Source organism: Spermophilus citellus (genome assembly GCF_964194105.1).
Source record: "Spermophilus citellus genome assembly, chromosome: 15".
Classification (NCBI taxonomy): Eukaryota; Metazoa; Chordata; class Mammalia; order Rodentia; family Sciuridae; genus Spermophilus; species Spermophilus citellus.
The window spans coordinates 41,088,306-41,111,035 of NC_138195.1; the positions used below are offsets into that span (position 1 = coordinate 41,088,306).

At 32.0% G+C, this 22,730-nt stretch overlaps 1 protein-coding gene across 4 annotated transcripts in view; it reads right to left on the reverse strand.

Annotated features, from left to right (window-relative positions):
* Window positions 1-22,730, reverse strand: part of CTNNA3 (catenin alpha 3) — a 1,724,633-nt gene that overhangs the window by 670,558 nt on the left and 1,031,345 nt on the right. For all 4 annotated transcript variants that reach the window (XM_081267908.1, XM_081267907.1, XM_081267910.1 and 1 more), the window contains exon 10: window positions 20,001-20,093. In XM_081267908.1, coding sequence (XP_081124034.1) covers window positions 20,001-20,093 — 93 coding nt within the window. The remainder of the gene's footprint in view (window positions 1-20,000; window positions 20,094-22,730) is intronic.

Here is a 22,730-nt window from a genome sequence, read left to right on the forward strand (position 1 = left end):
TCCACCTTGCAGACTTTTGGTGGGAAGAGGACTATTGTAGAATACTATTAGTGCACATAAGATTGTGAGCAATTACATACTTTAATTATGAAATATAGTGTGTCAGTGCAATCTTGTTCTGAAGGGGAGAAATCATTTTGAGTAAGAGTGCCTGAAGGCCAAATAAGAGAGATGTAAAATCCCAGAATCTTGTTTCTTTTCTTTTCTTTCTTTCTTTTTTTTTGGTACCAGTGATTGAAGGCAGGAGCGCTCTACCACTGAGCCACATCTCCAGCCCTATTTTGTATTTTATTTAGAGAACGGTCTTACTGAGTTGCTTTGTGCCTCACCATAGCTGAGGCTGGTTTTGAACTTTCAATCTTCCTGCCTCAGCTGGAATTAGAGATGTGCACCACCATGCCCAGCTAAAATCCCAGAATCTTTAAAGATGCAAAGTACCTTGCTTGATCACATTCATTATGAGACCTTTCCACTGTTGGCCTGCTCTGACATTCAGAAAGTTTCTCTTTATGTTGACCTGAAACCTACCCATCTTTAATTTCCATTTTCAGCTCTCAGGTGCTGTGGCACTTCATGTGGCAGAATTTTAATGTATCAATAATATTCCCATATATTACTCTATCCTTTCAACTGTGACAGATGTACCATCCTGCTGTTCACCATTTTATGATCTAAATGCTGCCAAAGTCACTTAAATATACTAACCAGAAACAACACAATACCCCAAATAAGCATTGACTAGTGGGAATACACAGGAGAAAAATATTTTCTTTGTTGTGGACACTCTATTATATAATAATAATAGTATGACAGGGTGATAAAGGTGCTCATAAAAATATCAGCTCATATTGAGGTTTAGGGAGCTCTGCGTGACCTCTCCCATGAAATGCAGTCAAGAAAATTTATAAGAACTACAGATACTAAAGATGCATTTAATCTGAATGTGATTTTATAGGTATTGCTGTTAAATGTTCCTTGTTGATTTTTGACTCACTCTTCTAGCTTGGCAAGATATGGTGACTCATGACTTGGCCATCCATAACATTAGCTTTTCCTCCTAGATTTATGATAACCATGAATTTAATCAGACATTTGGTTCTTCAAGGGACTTATACAATAACACCTCTTTGCAGAGTTGCTATGAGAATACAAATGAGATAATATAAGGAAAATGTTTATCCCATTGTTCAGGAAATAAATGTTCAATAAATATTACATCTTTTCCTGAAAAATTTAAGAGGTCATAAATACAAAATCTACATCAAAATAAAATTTGTCTTTCTACTGAAACTTTTTGTGTTAACTTGCCGTAACTTTACTTAATTATTTTAATACCCAACATTTACTTTTACATTTTGTCTTCAAAAATATAATTAGAGACTTTCTCAAATACATGTTGGTAAAATATGTCATTGATTGTAATATGTAGGATAGATAGTATGTTTATGGAGAATCAAAAGAAATGGAATTAAATATAGGTCAGCTTTCTTCAAGTTTATGAACAAAAGACTACACAGAAATAAATTTGACAAATTTAAAAGATGAAGGCATGGATATGTATACTGGTGTATATGGAAATACCTGGAAAATAATGTTGGGTTTTAAAGCACAAAAAGGAGATTAGAATTTGTGATGGAAGCTTGGATGAACCTTTCCTCAAATGAGGGAGGAAATAAGAGGAACGTAAGAGAATCCATACAGGGAAAATATATATAAAGCAGATAAGTAAGAAGACTTAGAAGTAATGGAAATTTAGATCGCAAATGTATGAAATATGATATGTCAAGAGCTTTATAATGTTTTGAACAGCTAATAATAAAAAAATCAAAAAAATAGATTAAAATAATATTAATTATTGTCATGGTTAATTTGAAATGTCAACTTGATTGGATTAAGAGATGCTCTTGATTAAAAGGCTTCTGGTGTGTCAATGAGGGTGTGTCTAGGAATGATTGGCATGTAAGATAGCAAATTGAAGTCCAGACCCTCCCTAATCATTAGCACCACCATCCAATAGGTTAGAGTCTTAGATGGAATAAATTTTGGAAGAAAAACTAAGCTCTAGCAGATGCAAGCTCAATTAGTCTTAAATGGTTTCTTAATTTCTGCTGCTGTCGCCTTAGGACTCTAGACTCTCACTCCTTCACTCTTACAAAGTTGACTATCAGTGATTCTCCAGGGAGTTTTCAGAAGCTTTTGGTCTCAGACTGGGGTAGCATTTCTTGATTCCTCTTGTTCTGAGGCTTCAGTATCTTGGACTGTGCATCTACTGGTTCCTCCAATTCTCCAGCCTGCAGAAGACCATTGTAAACTATCCAGTTTCTTGTTGTATGAGCCAATCCAAAAACTCCCCTTTTTATAATCATAGCTCCTCTTGGTTCTATTCTAGAGAATTCAGACAAATACAATGAAAATAGAGTGAAAGATATGGATGCTAAAATCAATAGTTATAGGGTATAAAGAAGAAAGTAAATGCAAAGGAAGTATCAAGATTATGCAATTAAGAAATGTATAATGGGAAAGGGAAGAACACTTGTGAAGTATGACAGAATAAAACAAAGTTCAGATGATTCTCAATTTGTGTAATCTTGGCCAACCACATCAATATCACATCAGAACTTTACCTGATTTTTCTCAGAGTGTTGCATGCAGCATGCTGGGTATTTGTGTTGATTAGAAGATCAGATTACCCAGCTTTGAATCTATCTCCCCAATATTCTCTCTCTTTAATTTAGGAAAGTTACATGAAATCTTTAAACATATCTTTAAACATGTATGAGTATGAATATGTTCCATATCAATTTATTATTTATCAATCACAAATTAATGTATAAAATTATTTATACTTGTGTCTGGTACATTCAAGAGCCATGCAAATGTTATCTATTATTAGCCAAAATTATTCTCTTTTAGTGACATCATTAGGATAGTGAAAGAGGAGGTCTTTGTAGTCCAAAACCTACAGAAACACTAATTTTAGCAATTACACATGTTCAAGAATACTTTTTTTTGGAGCCCATACAACTAGATGAGAGATTCCAGCATCACAATTAAGAAAAATAATTCATAAATTAGATGCATTAAAGAGTTTAAGAAGAAGAGTTTTAGCAATTCTGGCATGGAAGAATAGAATGAACAACAACTACAACAAAACAAACAAACAAACAAACAACAACAACAAAAAAAACCCAGAAAACTTCAACAGCATACTTAATCAAGCAGAAGAAAATAAGTAAACTCAAAGACAGAAGATTTGGAATTATCCAGTCAGAAAAATAATCAAAAAACTCTACAGGACATAGGGACATCATTAAGCAAATTGACAGTTGCATTACAAACATTAGAGAAGGAGCAAGAAAGATAAAGGGTAATAAATCTTAGTTAAAGGAAAGTTACAGAAAATTTCCCAATGCAGTGAGAGAAATGAATATACAGATCATTTAAGCTCAAGGAACCTCAAATAGAATTAATGTAAAAGTCTTTAACAAGACACATTATAACCACATTGTTGAAAATAAATGACAAAGAGGATTTTGAATTAAGTAAGAGAAAAGCAACTTGTCACACACAAGGAAATCCTAATAAGGCATCAGTCAGTTTAACAGCAGAAACACTGCAGGCTAGGAAAGGGTAGGATAATATATTCAAAGTACTGAAAGAAAAAAAAAAACCCTGCCAATCAAACATACTATATCTGCCCAAGGTATTCTTCAGAAATGTACAGATAAAGACTTCTGTTTGGATAAATGAAAGCTGAAGAGTTCACTACTAGACTTGTCTTTTAAGAAATGTTATGGGAATCCTATAAGTTGAAATGAAGTGTGATTAATTGGCAACATGGAAACATGAAGTTATGAAACTCATTGGTAAAGGTAGTTATATATAATCAACTTCAAAATTCTTCAACATGGTAATGGTGGTGCATAAATCAATTTTAACAGGAATATAAAAATTGCAAGACAATAGTATTAAATGTAACTATGGCTAAAATAATTTGTTAATGCAAACATGATGTATAAAATATATAAACTGTGACATCAATAACATCCTGTGTGGGGATAGAGAAGTTAAAAGTGTAGTTTTGCATGCAATTAGAATCAAAGTGTTCTCTGCTTAAAATACAATGTTATGACAAATGATATTTTGTGTAACCTGATGGCAAATGAAAGAAAAAAAAAACTGTGGCAGATATACAAACAGAAAGGAATTAAACATACCACAACAGGAAATCATCTAACAACAAAGGAAGATAGCTGAAGAGGAAGAAAAACAAAGGAACTGCAAGACAGTCTGAAAACAATTAACAGAATGGCAATAGCTAAGTCCTTACTTATCAATAAATATTTTTAATGTAAATAGGTTAAATTCTCCCAATCAAAAGACAGAATGGTTTTAAAAAAAATCCAACTATACATTGCCAAAAGAGACTAACTGGAGCTTTAAGAAGATACATGGGCCAGGTACAATGCTATATGTATGTAATCCCAGGGACTTGGGAGGCTGAGGCAAGAGGATCACAAGTTCAAGGCCAGCCTCAGCAACTTGTCAAGGCCCTAAGCAACTTATTGAAACGCTGTCTCAAAAAGGGCTGCAGGTATAGCTCAGTGGTTAACTGTACCTGGTTCAATCACCAACCCCTCCCACCAAAAAATAAAGAAGACATATGGGCTGAAATAAAGAGAAAAAAATATTGCAAGCAAGAGAGTGCACAAGGGGGATAGATAGAGGGATGATTTAATTTTATTCAAAAAAGAGTCTTTAAGCCAAAATTGTTCACAAGAGATAAAATAGCCACTAATTGATAAAGGTACCAGTTTATCAATGATATAAGGATTTTAAATATATATTCATCCAACACTGAAGCACCTAAATGTAAAGAATATTTGACAGATCTTAAAAAAGAATAAAATATTTAGGAATAAATTCAGCCAAAGAGGTGACAAATCTGAACACTAAAATAAATGACACTGATGAAGGAAACTGAGGGACACACATCTTAATCGAAACATTGATTTTTATGGTTTAAAAGAAATATTGTTATTAAAATGGTCGTTCTATCCAGAGCAATCTATGAAACCAATGCAATCCCTACCAACATCTCAATGGTATTTTGTACATAATTAGGAAAAAAATATATAAAAAATTCATATGGAACTATAAAATGCCCCAAATAGTTTAAAGGAAGTTTGAGCAAGAAGAACAAAACTAGGGATGTCACACTTCCTTATTTCATGCTAGGTTACAAAGCAAGAATAATCACAGCAGTATGGTCTGGCATAAAAACAGACACATAGACCAATGAAATAAGACTAGAGAGCTCAGAAATAAACCCATGCATATATTATTAATTTGTGTTGGACAAGAGTGCCAAAAATACAAAATTCAAAAAGGATAGTTTCTTCATATTAGTATCAAGAAAACTGGATATACACAGGCAAAGGAATGAAATTGAACTCATATCTTACACCATACACAAAAATAATCTTAAAATGGAATAAACTCTTAAACATAAGAACTGAGAAATGTTAAACTTATAGAAATAAAGAAGTAAAAGCTCTTTAACATGGGCCTTTGCCCTGATTTTGAATACAACCTATAGAATGAGAGAAAGTATTTGCAAACCATATCTCTGATAAGGGGTTAATACTCAATGGAATTTATATAACTCAATGGCAAGCAAATAAATAACACTATTTATAAGTGAACTAAGTATCTACAAAGACATTTTCCCAAATAAGATGTACAAATGGCCAGTAGGTACACGAAAAAGTGCTAGACACAACTAATCACCAGAGAAATGGAAATTGAAACAAAGTATCACCTCATACTTCTTAGAGGCTATCTAAAAATCAGCAAGAAGTGAAGAAAAAGGAGTCCAGTTGCACTTATGATTTGAGGGCATATTAATAGCACAACTATTAGGGAAAACAGTATGGCAATGACTCCAAAATATAAAATAGAACAAGTATGTAATTTGGTTCTCTCTCTTCAGGATATTTATCCAAAGGAATTGAAAACAGGATTTCTAAAAAGATACCTGACTTTCTATGTTCATCACTTAATTCACAATAGCCATGATGTATAAATAAACTAGTATCCATCAACAGACAAATGGATAAAGAAAATTGGGTTTATTTGTACAGTTGAATATCATTTCACCTTAAAAAGAAGGAAAGCCTGTCATTTGAAACCATGTAAACAGACCTGGAGGATAGGCTAAGTGAAATAAACCAGACACAATGAGACAAATTCTGTAAGATTTCATGTGTTCTGACATGAGAAGAACAAAGTGGTTATTGTCAGGAGTTGGAGGGAGGTTGAGATGGGAAGATGATAGTCAAAGGATACAATGTTGCAGTTATGCAATCTTCCACAGAACATAGTGGGAATAGCTAAAAATACTGTATTGTATACTTCTAATTGGTAGAGGTTAGATATTGCATTAAGGGCTCTTATGGTATACACATAATGTATATCATACACATAAGGTTGCAATTGAAGTAAGAGGAAACTTTGGGAAATAATGAATGTGTCTAAGGCCTTGGTGGAGGTGATGGCTTCACAGATGTATACTTAACCCAAACTCATTGAGTTGTATTAGTTAAACATGTGCAGCTTTTCACATGTAAATAATAACCTTGATATAGTTGTTTTTAAAGAACCAAAATTATCTTGTTTCTTTATTGTTTACTGCTCTCAGAACTCAAGCTTCATACCTACAGTACAGTACAGTATGTAGTATAGTGTCCTCAATGCCTAGAAAAGTTCCTGGTATGTAGAGGATATTCAAGAAACATTTTGGAATGAATGTGTGGATCTTCTGTGTTAAGTAGGAAGACTTCCAAAATATAGTACCTAGTGGTTAACATATAATGTAAGTTAAAAACCTCATGCCTCCAAATAAAATCTAATAAATATTTGTTATGAAATTATTTTCTTAAAATAGACTACAAACAACTACAACAATTGATTTTAATCATCTTGTGTTGAGAATGGCTTTCAAGTATTTGCCTTTGAATTTCATGATTTATAGGGAACATCTGGCTTAAACTCAAATCATGATTACCCTTTATTAGCACTTGACTGTGTATTTAACACTGAGAAGCAGAGATTCAAACAGGAAGATGCTGTCATGTCTTGATTAACTTACCAACAAAGCCTTGGTAATAGGCACTTACCTCCCAGGCCATGGACATACATGAGTATTTGCTTAAGATTACAATCATGAACTCTTCCTGGAATACTGGCAGGCAGTCTTGTACTCATAAGCTCTGATATCCCCTTTTTATTCTAGACTACTGTAAACCACAGTCTGTTTTCCTAGCCCAAGGCTCCTATTCTCAGGTTGGTACTAGCAGCATCTGCAGGACAATGACTCTTTCCTTGTAATGGTTTACCTCATTGTTTATATGTAAAATATCTATTTCTACATAATACCTTTTGGGAAATGCAGTAATATCTAAATATGATTATTTTGTTGTTGAGTGGGGAAGAAAACAAAAGCAATCTAAATAGCAATCAAGTTCTCTCCTACAAAAAGGTGCTGAAAACTACAGATGTTTTTGTTGTTATTGCTGTTGTTTTGCTTGTTTGTTTCTGTTTTTGTTTTGCGGGAAGGAGTGATCTCAAATTGTTTTAGAAAATGTATTTGAAGACCTTAGTGCGAACATTTTCCAGTTTATCATGTTTCCTCCAGATCACACTGTCAGTTCACTTATTAAAGGGAAATTTATTTGATTAGACAAAAGGAAATGGAGGGAAGGAAGAAAGTAGGGGAACAGGAAAGACAGTAGAATGAACAGGATGTAACTTTCCTATGTTCATATATGAACACACAACCAGTAAAACTTCACATCACGTACAACCACAGGAATGAGATCCTAATTATAATAAGTTATATTCCATGTATGTATAATATGTCAAAATATACTATACTGGCATACATATATAAAAAAGAACAAATAAAATAATAACAAACAAAATTAAAAATAAAGTAACTTTTCTGGCCTTCATCTTCCACCAACATGAGTTGAATATCTTCAGCATTACCACCAAAAACATTCATTAGCACTCACGTAAGAGGGAAAATAGATTATTTTGGGTCCCACTTTTACTAGGAATGGAACAGAAATTTTTGAAAAATATTTCTCATTCAATCATTAACTCATAATTATTAACTTGCCAGATCAAAATATGACTGAAATAGCACAAGGTCCTTGTTGATGCAGAAATAAATATTAAAAATTAGAAAGATGATATAAATTTTAAAATCCTAGGTTAATACAGTTATTGAGATATGAATATGTCTATAATAAAATAATCATATTGATTTCTTTTTATTTTTCTTTCTTTCTTTCTTTTGGTCATACTGGGTATTGAAGCCAGGGCCTCATTCATGATAGGCAAGCACACTATCATTGAGCTACAACCCCAGTCCTAAACATATTAATTTAAATAATTTATTTAACTGTTAAAAGATCCAATGTACAGAAGACTAAGGTTTTTTTCATGACAGCAAATTCTTTGCAAGTTAAATACATTTCCATGTATCCTAAATTGGGTAACTTAATATAAAAATCATTTTTTAAGTAAATAATAACATAGAAGTTGAAACAATCTAATATTTTAATCTGTTTTGCTCTTTTTAATATTAGCTATATCTGTGTTTAAAGAGATCAAACATTGCTATTATCTCAAATATATATTGTTATAGAAAGCTACTGCCTATATATATGATACTTTTAGTATTTAACCCCAAATCATTGACTGTTAAATCTTTGAAAACATTACACCAAAAGGACATATGTCTTACCTTTTCCAAGTTTGAATGTGACATCTTAAAGAAATTGCAGAATCTGTTTTAATAATAAAATGATACATAAATATCTAATAAAATTTGTTTTAGGATCGAAGGCCTGAAATTCTTAAATAGCAAATCCTAAATACACGAGAGTCAAAAAATATTACAGACCCAACATGAGTTTCTTAGGAGATTTTCTTTATACATTTTTCCAATAAAGAGAAATAGAAAAAAGTCTACATTCATTTGAGAATTATGAACATATGAATAAATATAACTGATTAAATAATTCTAAAACCAAGAAAAATGTCAGTACTCAAATCTTAAAGCATTTATTTTTTGGTTCCTTAACCTTGGTCAAACTGTTTAATGATTCTGAATTTCTTCTTATACAAAAATGAGTCCAATAATTCATATGTAAAAAGACTGTTGCAAAAATGAAATATTATAATCCTAATAAAGCTCTTGTTCCGTCTCAGATGCAGGATGACATCTATCTCTTTATGGGCTTTATTTCCAAGTACACACATGTATTCTGTGTGTACTTAGAAGAAGTGTTCAAAAACAGTTTTCAAAGAGCAAGAATTGAAGGCAAATTGTGTCAAATTTTTCCTCCTTTAAGCAAAATGTGCAACTTTGCTGTTGTAATTTTATTTCTAACCGATTTTATTTTTAAAAGAATAGGTCAAAATAGAGATAAAATTTATTTTTAAAAATAATGTGATACCAAGTGGCTACTTTTCTTTTTCATAGGAAGAACATTTGGACCCTCACAAGTTACCCAGAACAGACACTCTGTCCATAGAGCAATGATCTTATAATTTTTGCATCTGAATGCAATTGTTTCACTCCCTCAATCTGGTTTTTGCACACTGCCTTTGACACTGAGCACATGTGATAATGGTATGTCTGCTGGAATTGTCTCTAATATTCTTTGTCCCATTCTGCCTATGTGATCCCAAGTGACATTTTATTTAATAAATACTTTCTACAAAGGCTTCCTTGAAACAAAAATAATAGAAATTAAAAAATTAAATATCAATATTAATGGATTTAAATATTGCAGATTTCTCCACATTTATTATTAAGTCTGTTTCATCATTCTTTTAACACTGACATATCCCAGGTCATTGTCCTAACCAGGTTACATTCCAAGAACTCAGGGGTCATCTGCCAGCCCTGAGCTTTTGATTCAGAGTGCTAAGGATTTTGAACACTATCCTGTCAAAATGAATATAGAAGGCCCTCTGAACTTAAATTGGGATGTAGGTATTCCAGCATTGCCAGTTACAACATATAAAATGAGAGACCAGAGTGTTTCAGTTACAAACTGTAATTTGCAATCTTTGTTGTAACACAAGGAAAAAGATGAATGGTTCCTTGGATTTGTATAAGGTTCTCACACTTTGACACACTTTGCCTTCAATTTTTTGGACATATGATCACATATTAGTATTCTTATAAATACACAAGGCAAAAGTCTTAGGAGAAGTGGTTACAAACATTCTCCATTTGGTTAAATATACTAGGTCTAACAGATATTTCCCTCAGCATCACATTTAAAATGACTTTCAAAAATAGTTTTACCAACCAAATATTTTTCAGTGCTAACATTGACTTCTGAATTTCATGGAAGTATCTTAATTACTAATGATGTTTCTTAGTCTGTTTGCATATTTAAGATCACTTAAGGGTTAATCACTTATAAGTCAAATATATCTTATTTACTTACTTAATAATAAGAGCATATGTGATAGTGCATATTAATTTTTAGCCCCGTAAGTTTGAGCTCACTGAATAAAAATTATAATTTAGAAAATAACTAGACTTGCTTAAAAATCTAAAGCACTACATAGATTCTGGAGATTAAAAAAAAAACAATATTGAAAATAACCGGGAGTGAAAGGTACATTGTACTCCTTGGCAAAAGTCTGAGAGGTGGAATGTCTCTGTGCTTTTCCAAAATTAGTTTTGCTTTTGAATCCTTCAGAAAAAAAATCTAGGAATATAACTCGGGTCCAACTCTCTCCTTTTTTCCACAATGTCACTGGTATTTCTCTTGTTGGCTTCCTAATTTCTAACTCCATGAAATTATTTTTAGTACTTATTTCACTGAACTTCTCTGTAGCATATGCCATTGCTGACCATGGTTCTGAAGTGTTGTTCCATTTTCTAGGCTTTCAGCAAGACACATGGTCCTGACACTACTTTTCTTATTGCTCTATCCCACATTCCTCCTTTTCTTCTTTTCTATATGTTTACTCAAGATTATATCTGGGATCCTTTCATTTTATCATCTGATGTATACCAATTTCTAGGTCAAGTTATATAGTCTAATTTCTATTTTTCTCCTTTGGACTATTATTCCTACATCCCTACTCACCTCCTGATTTCTGCATATAATGTTCAATAATTTTTCAATGTCCCTGCTTCTTTTTTTATTCAGTTGACACAGTATCCAAACTTATTCAGAAAACACAGGGCTGATGATGCCATTCACTACTCTAAGGCTACAACAAATTAAATCTACTAAAACAAATCTATATTGTTTCACTTGGCCATAAGGACTACGACGTACATTTTTCAGAGTCTTTGTCCTCTCATGGATTCTCACACTGGGCAGAATATCCATCCTAGGAGGTACTTGGATGTGTGGAGGCAAGTTTGGTTGTTAGAAAGACTGAGATAGGGGAAGTGGCAATTATGTATTTAGTTCCAGTTCTGAGTTTTCTGGCATGTCAATCCCCCAGTGCAGAGATTGTCCCTGGGGGTTGTATCAAAGAATTATTACACCAAAAAAGTCAAAAGTTGCCCTGTTAAGAAACAATGTGCATTAGAGAGACCCAATAACTCATATTTTCCTAATTGTTATAAAATTTTCATCTTGTCTGACTAAAATGTCCTTTTTATATTTTACCACATGTCCAAATATTACTTTTACTTTAAGATATATAAAATTTCATTGTTCTATGAGCTCCTTCTTAATCCTCTGACTTGAAACTGTCTCTAATGCCATTTCCTCCTAATTCTTTATTAATTCCACTTTGTTTCCAATACACTTCTCCTTCTTAAATTATGGAAACATAATGTAAGCAAAGCTCCATCTTTGTTTTCCTTCTTGACTATAACATCATCCAAGCTAGAACAGATTCTTTATATTGTCATGCTTATAACTACAATACACAATATTAATTTAAATCCTAAACCTACATTTAATATTATGGCATAAACAATGTTTTCTACTAATTTGTAGATAATTCTGAAATTCTTGCACTGGCCAAAATGTTAAATCATATGTAGTTCTATCTACCTATTTTCAATCATTATCCAGTTCTTTCTCCATTTTCCCACTTGAATTTTATGATTAAATCTTCTGTTTTTTTCTTCCAAGACATACTTCCTCAGATTTTCCTTCTAGTTGAGTCCAGACAATAGGAATTATTCCTCAGAGCTGTTCCAGTGCATACCTCTCTGACCTTGGCTAGCCCTAGTTTCATGGGTAATATTTGCTGAATCAAGAAATCCATAGAGTTCATGGAAAGGAATGGATGAATATAATTGGGACAGGAGACAGACTTAGGTTAGTCAAGAGACATCAATTTTTAGAGTAATTAAACAGAAGAAAGATATATTGAAGAGATACAGATAGGAAAACAAGAACTCAAAATATCACTATTTGCTAATGACATGATTGTATATTTAGAAGAACCAAAAATTTCACCAGAAAACTTCTAGAACTAATAAAATTCATCCAAGTATCAGGACATAAAATGAATACTCATAAATCAAATGCATTTCTATACATCAGTAATGAACCCACTGAAAGAGAAATTAGGAAAACTAACACATTCACAATAGCCTCAAAGAAAAAATAAAATACTTGGGAATCAATCTAACAAAAAAATTGAAAGACCTACACAATTAAAACTACAGAACACTACAAAAGAAATTGAAGAGGAACTTAGAAGATGGAAAGACCCCCATGCTCTTGGAAAAGCAGAATTAACATTGTCAAAATGGCCATACTACCAAAACTTATATAGTTTTAATGCAATTTCTATTAAAATCCCCACTGAATTCTTCATATAAATAAAAAAAGCAATCAAGAAATTTATTTGGAAAGATAAGAGACCCAGAATAGCTAAAGCAATCCTCAGCAAGAAGAATGAAGCAGGAAGCATCACAATACCAAAACTTAAACTACACTATGGAGCAATAGTAACAAAAATAGCATGGTATTGGCACCAAAACAGACATGTAGACCAATGGTATAGAAGAGAAGACACAAAGAGAAACCCACACATATACAGTTATCTCACATTAGACAAAGGCACCAAAAACATTATGTTGGGAAAAGATAGCCTCTTCAACAAATGGTGCTGGAAAAACTGGAAATCCATATGCAAGAAAATGAACTTAAACCCCTCTCACTCTGCACAAAACTCAACTCAAAGACTTAGGCATTAGAATAGAGACACTGTGCCAAACAGAAGAAAAAGTAGACCCAAATCTCCACCAGATTGGCCTAGGAAATGACTTCCTTAACAAGACCCCTAAAGCACAAGAAGTAAAGTGAACTATTAATAAACAATATGGAAGCAAATCACAAAGCTCCATCACAGGAAAAGAAACAATCAATAACATGAAGAGTGAGCCTACAGAATAGGAGAAAATCTTTACCACATGCACCTCAAATAGAGGATTAATCTCTAGGATATATAAAGAACTCAAAAAATTCAACACCAGAAATATAAATAACACAATCTCTAAATGGGCTAAGGATTTGAACAGACACTTTACAGAAAATATACTATTATTGATCAACAAATATATAAAAAAAGTTCAACATCAAATACCAATTAGAGAAATGCAAGTTAATTCCATATCACTATAGTTAGAATTTAAATTATTAAGAATACAAGCAACAATAATTGTTGGCAAGGATGTAGAGTAATGGGTATACTCATACATTGCTGGTAGGGCTGCATATTGGTACAACCACTCTGCAAAGCAACATGGAGATTCCTCAGAAAACTTGAAATGAAATTACTATTTGTCCCAGTTATCCCACTCCTTAGTGTATACCCAAAGGACTTAAAAGCAACATACTACAGTGATGCAGCCACACCAATATTTATAGCAGCTCAATTCACAATAACTAAACTATAAGACCAATGTAGGTGCCCTTCAACAGATAAATGGATAAAGATAATGTGATATATACACACAATGGAATATTGCTCAGCCTTAAAGAAAAATGGAATTATGGAATTTGCCAGTAGATGAATGGAGCAGGAGAATATTATACTAAGTGAAATAGGCCAGTCCCAAAGAACCCAAAACTGAATGTTTTCTCAGATATGTGAATGTTAATTCACAATTAATATGGGAGGGCTAGGGAAGAGTAGATGTACTTTGGATTAGAGTGGAGTGAAAGGAGGGGAGTGGATATGGGGGTGGGAAGGACAGTGAAATGAATTGGACATCATTACCCTATGTGCATACAAAATTACATGAACAGTATAGTTCTATGTCATGTACACCAGAAGAATGAGAAGTTATACTTCATTTATGTATGATAATTCAAAATCCATTCAACTGTCATATATAACTAATTAGAACAAATTTACAAATATAGTTCATTTAAAAAAGGATAAAGTACATAAATTCAGAATTTAAAAGCTGAATAAATTTTACATTATGAAAAAGTAACTACACCAACCTAATTTTACAATAGACCAAGAAAACGCTTCCAAGAATGTATGTATATTGAGAATTCATTGAAATAGATAATAAATGTTCCTTTTAACTTTGAAGCCTTAGGTGTTTCTGATAAGCAATGTTTTTCCAATCTATTAAAGCAATAGATTTTAAGACCCTACCTTTATATTTATCCTTATTTAATTTCAATTTATGAGCTTTGAAACATTAGTTCAAATGACCAACATGTTTTAGAACTTTGACTTCTATTTTTCTTAGCTTTGCATCATATGCAAATATAAAATATTTACTTTCTACAGTCACATGTTAAAACGGAAGAAAGCTCTTTAGAAAACTTATCCTTCACCAGGTCAAGTATAACTATTTAAATAGCTGTAGTATAATAACTGTACTATCACCAAGATAACACATCTCTCTTCTATATAAAAGGCAGCTCCTTTAGAGTATTTCAGGACCAGGTATTAAAAACTTCTAAATCAACATGGCTTATACTCTCTGTATAGTAGCTTTGTCAAGCAGTCACCCTTTTTATGTAAAATATGCATGATGTTGAGAAACTCTAAATCCCCCCTTCTCAATAAAATCCCTTTTTTTTCAGTTCAGTTCTATACAAAACTTGGCTCTGTATTTTAATAAAATTTTTAACCTTAGATTTGGCTCATAGGTGGTAGTTTTGTCCCTCAGGGCCCTTTAGAATAAGTCTTTCACATCATAGTCCTTTAAGGATTGGATAACAGTATAACCATGATTTTCTAAGTATTATCTTTTCCTGGCTAAAAATTCTCAGTTGTTTTTATGAGATCTTCATATAATATCGTTTCAAGTTGTGTCACTATTTCAGACATGCTCTAAGTGACAATTATTTTTCAAAATACACCACCTGTAACTGGGCAAATCATAGAAGTTGGTCCTCTAGACACACACACACACACACAAAGAATCAGGATGATTCAATTCATTGAAACCTAGGTGAATTTAATCATACTTAACAAATAGGAATTAAATGCCACCCTAATAGCTCCTGCTAACCCAGGGTTTACCTAATTTTTTCCAGAATCAATGTAGGAATTTTTTAATTGGTTGGACTTTTTTAAAAATATACATTTCTGATTAAAGTAAGAGGTATAAAAGAAATAAAACAAAATGTAAAAGTGCTTTTTGTTTTTTGTCTCCCAGTCAATTCTTGGAAGTAACTACAATTAAAATTTTCATGAGAAACTTTTGAAAATTTTCTACAAATGCATAAATATATCATTTGATATATTTTATTTTCACATAAATTGGATCTATTCTGAAATTTGTTTGTTCACTTATCTCGAAAAGATACCCAAGATAAGTGGAAAATGCAAATGAGTAGACTTACTACTTTAAGCAGAGTTTAACATTCTCTAGTGTGACAGACATTTAGGTTGGTTATAACTCATAGACTTTTGTGCACCTTCACACATTTATCTATACCATCAATCATTGGAACTTGAACTAGTGGAACTAAATGTACGTAGGTTGTTTACTTCAATAGATATTGTCCAAGTAGAACTTAGAAACATACACACATGAAAACATACACTTGGACTGCACTCCAGACATACTAATTCCAAATTTCAGGATGCATAGCCTGTAATAGAGCATAGCATGCAATATACAATTTTAAAAATAAAGTTGAAATACAGAGAAGATTGAAAAATATTTTTAGAACTTATTTTGAAAATATTTTAAGTCACGTAAGCTTTTCTGACAGCTATAACAGTTGATTAAGATTATGACAACTATCAACTAGCACTTTTAAGCCTTTTGGAGAGTAAATTTTTACTAAGCCAAATGTCTTACATTTTCTATCTTTGCAATCAGTTTTACAGTGCCCTGTAAATATGGTTTAAAATTTTTATCTATTATACTTTGAGTCCATATTCTAAGAATATCTAGATTTTTTGCAAGTATATTCTTTTGGCTAATATATTTGCTTATTCTATTTTTATTTAAAAATTATAATAGGAAATTCATACTTTTATTCAAATCATCAGTAAACCAGTGAAATGAACAAGAGCAGATCACTGCATTCCATCATTTAAGGTATCATATTTGGTTGGCATGTATGTACTAATCAGCCATTTTAAGGTTTTTTTAATCAATTAAAATTCAAATGAATTATAGTGTTTTAAATTTTCATCTTGTCAAGAAGAAGACATGATAAGGAAAGTAGGATAAAAATTGTTGCCAAAGGCCTCCTTCCCTCTAGGAATACAGAATCATTTATCATTCCAGAAATTTTATCATTAATTTGTATACTGTATAAATATTTATTAAACATCCAATATATGCTGTACTTCTTCTAGGTACAGGGGGACATAAGTAGAAGATGTTTTCTCTCCAGATACACAAACTGTACTTACCACAATGTGGATGTTCTGTAAATACTTACTGGAAACCCTCACTCTAGGATTTTCACTTGAGCAAACAAATAAATTGCTATGACACCAACAAAAAACTGGGAAAGTTGAAGAAGTAGAGAGGGGGGATCTAAGAATTAGTAGTTACCCTTTGGCAATTTGACAATATTAGATGTCTTCTAGATACCAGAGGGGATATTCCAAAAACAAAACTAGATATGTGAGTCTGGTCTTTAAAGTTTGGATCAATTGAGAAAATTTTGAAAATTACTTTAGTAAGTAGATTTTTAAAACCCTGAAATTTTAAAAATATTTATTTATTTATTTATGTACCAGGGATTGAACTCAAGGGCATTCAACCACTGAGCCACATCCCCAGCCCTATTTTTATTTTATTTAGAGACAGGGTCTTACTGAGTCGCTTAGTGCTTTGCTATTTCTGAGGCTGGCTTTGAACTTGTGATCCTCCTGCCTCAGCCTCCAGAGCTTCTGGGATTATAGGTGTGTGCTACCATGCCTGGAATTTTTGAAATAATAAACTGAAGGCTCCCTAAGGGACATAAATAGTATAATTATGGAGGTACATATAGCCTATTTATTGATGGGGAGATTCAACATCTTAGTCATGATTCTCTAAAATACATTTAACATTTTAATTCAAAATGATAATACTTTTCCTGACAATAACTTGACTCTGAAAATTATATGAAAAAATAAAAGGTAGAGAATAATACTTAGAAGAAATCAAAATTTAATATAAAATCATACTTAGGATATTTTGATACTATTGCAATGATAAGTTAATAGACCAAGGGAGAATGAAGGAAAGCCTAGTATACATTGAAACAGGGTGTTTGATTTATCAATATTGTGTCTTAATTTGCTAGTCAACTTATATTTACATGTGGAACAATAGTATAAAATATACACATGGCAATCATATAAGTATACGTGTGTGTGTGTGTGTATGTGTGTATTTCACATTTCCCAGAAAAGTTTTTTTAATACATAACAGTGGATCACTTAATAGCACTTTAAAAAAATGTAATCCATATCATGTTGCACACAAAAATAAATTTGTGTGCCCTGTGTGGTGGTGAACAACTGTAATCTCATCTACTGGGGCTGGATGAGGCAAGATGATTGCCAAGTTTGAGGCCAGCCTCAGAAACTTAGTGAGACCCTGTCTTAAAAAATAAATAAAAAAGGTTGGGGATATAGCTTAGTGGTAGATTATCCTGGGTTCCATCTCCAGTACCACACAAAATAATAATAATATTAATTACAATAATGATATTGACAAAGAAAAAGTAACTATTTAATTTTAGCCTGTTATGTCAAGTTGCTCCTAGCTGTAAACACAGAGCAGGGCCCTTTCAGGGTCCTTCAGCTGCCCTGCAAAGTGGGGCTGATATAGTCCATCAGCCTTGGATAGTTTTCCTGACCCTCAGGGGACCAGCTCACCATGAATTCTATAACATTTATTGTCCCTGGTTGCCTATCTGTGAGCAATAAATTTGCTTTGCTTTAAAAAGAAAATTAAAAAGTAACTGTTAAATAACAATACTTCTATCTTGTAAAAAGATATGACATTTTTATTGGCAAATTATTTTAACACACAAACCACAAACTGTAGAACAGAGTGGGTGCTCAATATTTATTAAAGGACTTAAAGATGGTCATATATTGTATTAAAGTTCTTAAAATTCTACTTAAATTATTATTATGAAACTTAAAATAAAAGTCATATGTAACAGAATTTTTAAACAAATTTAAATATATTAGTCATAAATAAACAGCCCACCTAAAAATTGGTAAAAGATAGGTGCAACCACAGTTATAGCCAGATAGTCAATATGCATTTGAAAAGAAAGTGCTGGATAATTATCAGAAAATTACAAATCAAAACTAATGAGATATAATCATAATCTTCCAATTGAAAAGACATTTTAAAAAGCATCAAGCATTAGCCATGATATGGAGAGATGAGAATACTTATAGACTGTTGATGGGAGCATAGTTGCTTTTACTACTTTAGGGACCCTGTTGCAGTAGTCTGTTCCCTATGAAGTCTCATAGAAAACTCATATTAGTTGGGAAATCTCAGTTGCAGACCAGTTATTGCTTTTTAATCAACATGAAGTCCAAAGAAGCAGTTTCTCTCACTGTTAACGTCAATACTCCTTAGAAATGAAATTGTCAGAAAGACGAATCAATAATTTAATACATGCTCTACTTTTATTAGAATGAGAATCTCAGCATATGTCTGGAGATTTGACATCCCTAATCACTGTTATATTTCACACTCTTACAACATTTGTGATCTCTATTAAGAATTAAGTATCCATATTATTATGCCTCTTTTAAGACAAATGTGTTTACGATTGTCCTTTGTGCATTCTGATTCATGGCATCAAGGCTAGTGGAAATAATTCCTTAAAAGATTTTTTTCTTCATATTTTAAGAAACTCCTTAATTACTGACAAGGAAACATTTCTTACTAGCTAGAAAATAATATAAAGTACTCTTAAAAAAACACAACTTATCTGAAGAAGTAGATTACATCATTTCAAATAGTAAAAATATTGGGTAGAGGTTTTCTATACCTTTATTGAAGTTTTGTCAGTATCCTCTTTTGCCCCCTAAAACAACTACTGGTTTATAATAAATGCTTCCATAATATTTAGTCTCCATTTGTTCATCTATAAGAGGTTTTAACTAGATAACATCCTTTGGTTTTAGAACGTTATAAGATTTGTAATATATGCTGTTGCCTTTCCCTAGAGATAAAAGGAATTTAGCAAGATAGGCCAATTCATAGAACTGTTCAATTATCAGGATTTAATATGTCTATTTTCAATGGTTCCTAACACATTTTCAGACTACTGGAAGATGTTTAACTTAGACTAACAGCAAATGTCTCAGAATAATCTAAAAGAGCTGTAAGAAGTAGTTCCTTATAAAAAATAAACTATGATGTTAGGACAATTCTGTCTTCCATGTTTAAAATAAGTATTTAATGTAGTTTAATATGTCTAAAAATATGAAAAGTTATATCTAATTTTTATAGGAAAGAGACTTAGTAATCATACCTGCGGGCACAAAGTTTCTAGGTGATTGGCTGCAATTCTGACAATTTTAATTCCATCTTCATTTGTCGACATGGAACAAGCAAGATTTGCAACCTGGAACATAATTCAAAAGAATGGAAATTATTTTAGATCATCAAGGAAATGCAGAAACACTTGTTATCCTGGACAAGTAAGAGTATGCAGGTATTCACTGAAAATATACTGACAAACAGCCCTATCATAAATGTCACTGTTATCTGTTTTATGAAAAAAAAATCAGAGAAACCAATAAAACAAATAACAACAAAGGGTCCTAGACAATTATGTAAAACAAAAATGAAATGCTGATGAATAAATCAGTAAACTCTACATGGTTCTTGACATTAACATCTAACCCATAATAAGAAGCTCTGATGAAACTGAAAAAAGAAGTTTATGGATTGAATGCTAATAGGTTCTTGGAATCTCATATGATTGTGGTTTATTTTAAGTTTGTAATTGGTTTATTATTTCCCAGAGGTCTATTATGCATACTTACGTTGCATTAAGCATGACTGTATCTTATTCATGTTTTATTCAGCATAAAATATACTCCCAAGCTGGACAAATACAAGACAATTAAATACTTTTTTCTGTTCTTTATTTTCTACTATAATGTAATGGGCACTGTTTAACATTATAGCAGTCAATTTGATTCAAGCATTAGCAACACCCAAGTTTATTTTATTTTATTGCTTCTGAAATTTACACACTCTTCCAGTGAAATGGTTGTTCTTTTAAATAATTGCCATTATGTCCATCACCTAAATGCAATATTTACAAATACTTCCATTAGGCCATAGAAGAGCCATGGAGAGAGTGTGGGATCCTTTCCCCTTAGATTGAACTCCACTCTTGTCCTACACTCCTCCTGCTACCACACTGAGGGCTATAGAGGCAATGTTTTCTCTGATGTATAAAATATGCCATTATCTTCATCACTGCAGGGGAATAGTTTTCCAAAGAATAATTTTCTACCTTTCCATTGAGTCCATTCATTATTATATACTTTAATACATTACAGTTTTTACTGTTCAAATTTCAAAATACATTCAGTTGTAAGGAAACCTTCATATCAATTTCACACAATGCAAATGAACAACAAAAATAAATTGAGATCACTATTTTAAGAGTACCACAATATTATCATTTAAATGGATTTACAATTCTTTGCTTTTTTTATACCATTGCTTTTAATATGTCAGTAGTGAAATAACCCCTTGGTTTGAATTTACATATAAAATAACAAGCATACATTATTTAACTGTGGAAGGGCATTGTTCACTTTACTAAAGTACAAGGAAATGGATAACTTGAAAAGGTCTTTTGTTGGCTTGAAGGTCATAATGCCTCAACTTTCATATCTGACACATAATTAGCACATTTGTGAATTATCTGAAAAGGGCAACAGTTCCTGTGCCTCTCTACCCTACCCCCCAATCTCATTCAGTGATATGCAACTTAGCACTCTAATTGCTTCAGTATGTATTACATTAGTTTGCACCTCACTTGCAGAAAATACCTACCTGTAAATAGAGCACTGTTTGTTTAAAGCATATGTGCATATTATATATATATGCACGCGTATGTTTATGTACATATATATGCATATATATGCTTGTGTGTGCATATGTGTGCATGTGTCATGTGTGTTTATACATACATACACATATTTATACTCATTCAATTCAATTTAACTGAGTACCTCTTAATCTAGAGCTTAAAATTATAGATAACTATCCCCATGTTGACATTCTTTTACTTTTTCAAAATGTATTATCTTCCTCTTCTTTTCCTTTCTTAAAGTAGGCTTTCTTGTTCCAGATATTTGATGGCCATAATGTTTACTGCAAGACAATTAAGTGACTAATATAACATGGAAATTATACTAAATACAGTTTGCATTTATATAAGAAGAATTATTTATTTTTATAATATTTTCAAATGAAAATACAACTACAATTTTGTTTTCTACCCAAAATTTACTATTCAATTAATTATCATATTATTATTATTTCTGTCTTCATTTATACAGTGCCTGTGTGTATCTGAACTTCTCCCTTACCAGAACTATCCAATGTCAGCTCATTTAGGTAATCAAGTACTATTTCAAGACATGTGCAATTTTAGTGAAATTTTGCACAACAAGGTTTCATTTAAAATATACTGTGCATGACAATGCAAAAAAGTTAAATGTCTACTTGATCATGGTGCACAATTTTTTTGATGTGTTTTTGTATCCAATTCGCCAGAATTTTATTGAGGATTTTTGCATCTAGGTTCATTAGAGATATTGGTCTGTAGTTTTCTTTCTTTGAGGTATCTTTGGTTTTGGAATCAGGGTGATGTTGGACTCATAGAATGAATTTGGAAGGCCTCCCTCTTTTTCTATTTCCTGAACTAACTTGAAAAGTATTGGTATTAATTCTTCTTTAAAGGTTTTGTAAAACTCCGCTATATACCCATCCAGTCCTGGGCTTTTCTTGGTTGGTAGTCCTTTGATTGCTTCTTCTATTTCATCCACTGATATTGGTCTGTTCAAATTGTGTGTATCCTCCTGATTCATTCTGGGCAAATCATATGACTTAAGAAATTTATCGATGTCTTCACTATCTTCTGTTTTATTGGAATATAGAGTTTCAAAATAATTCCTAATTGTCTTCTGTATTTCTGTAGCATCTGTTGTGATATTTCCTTTTTCATCTCGTATGT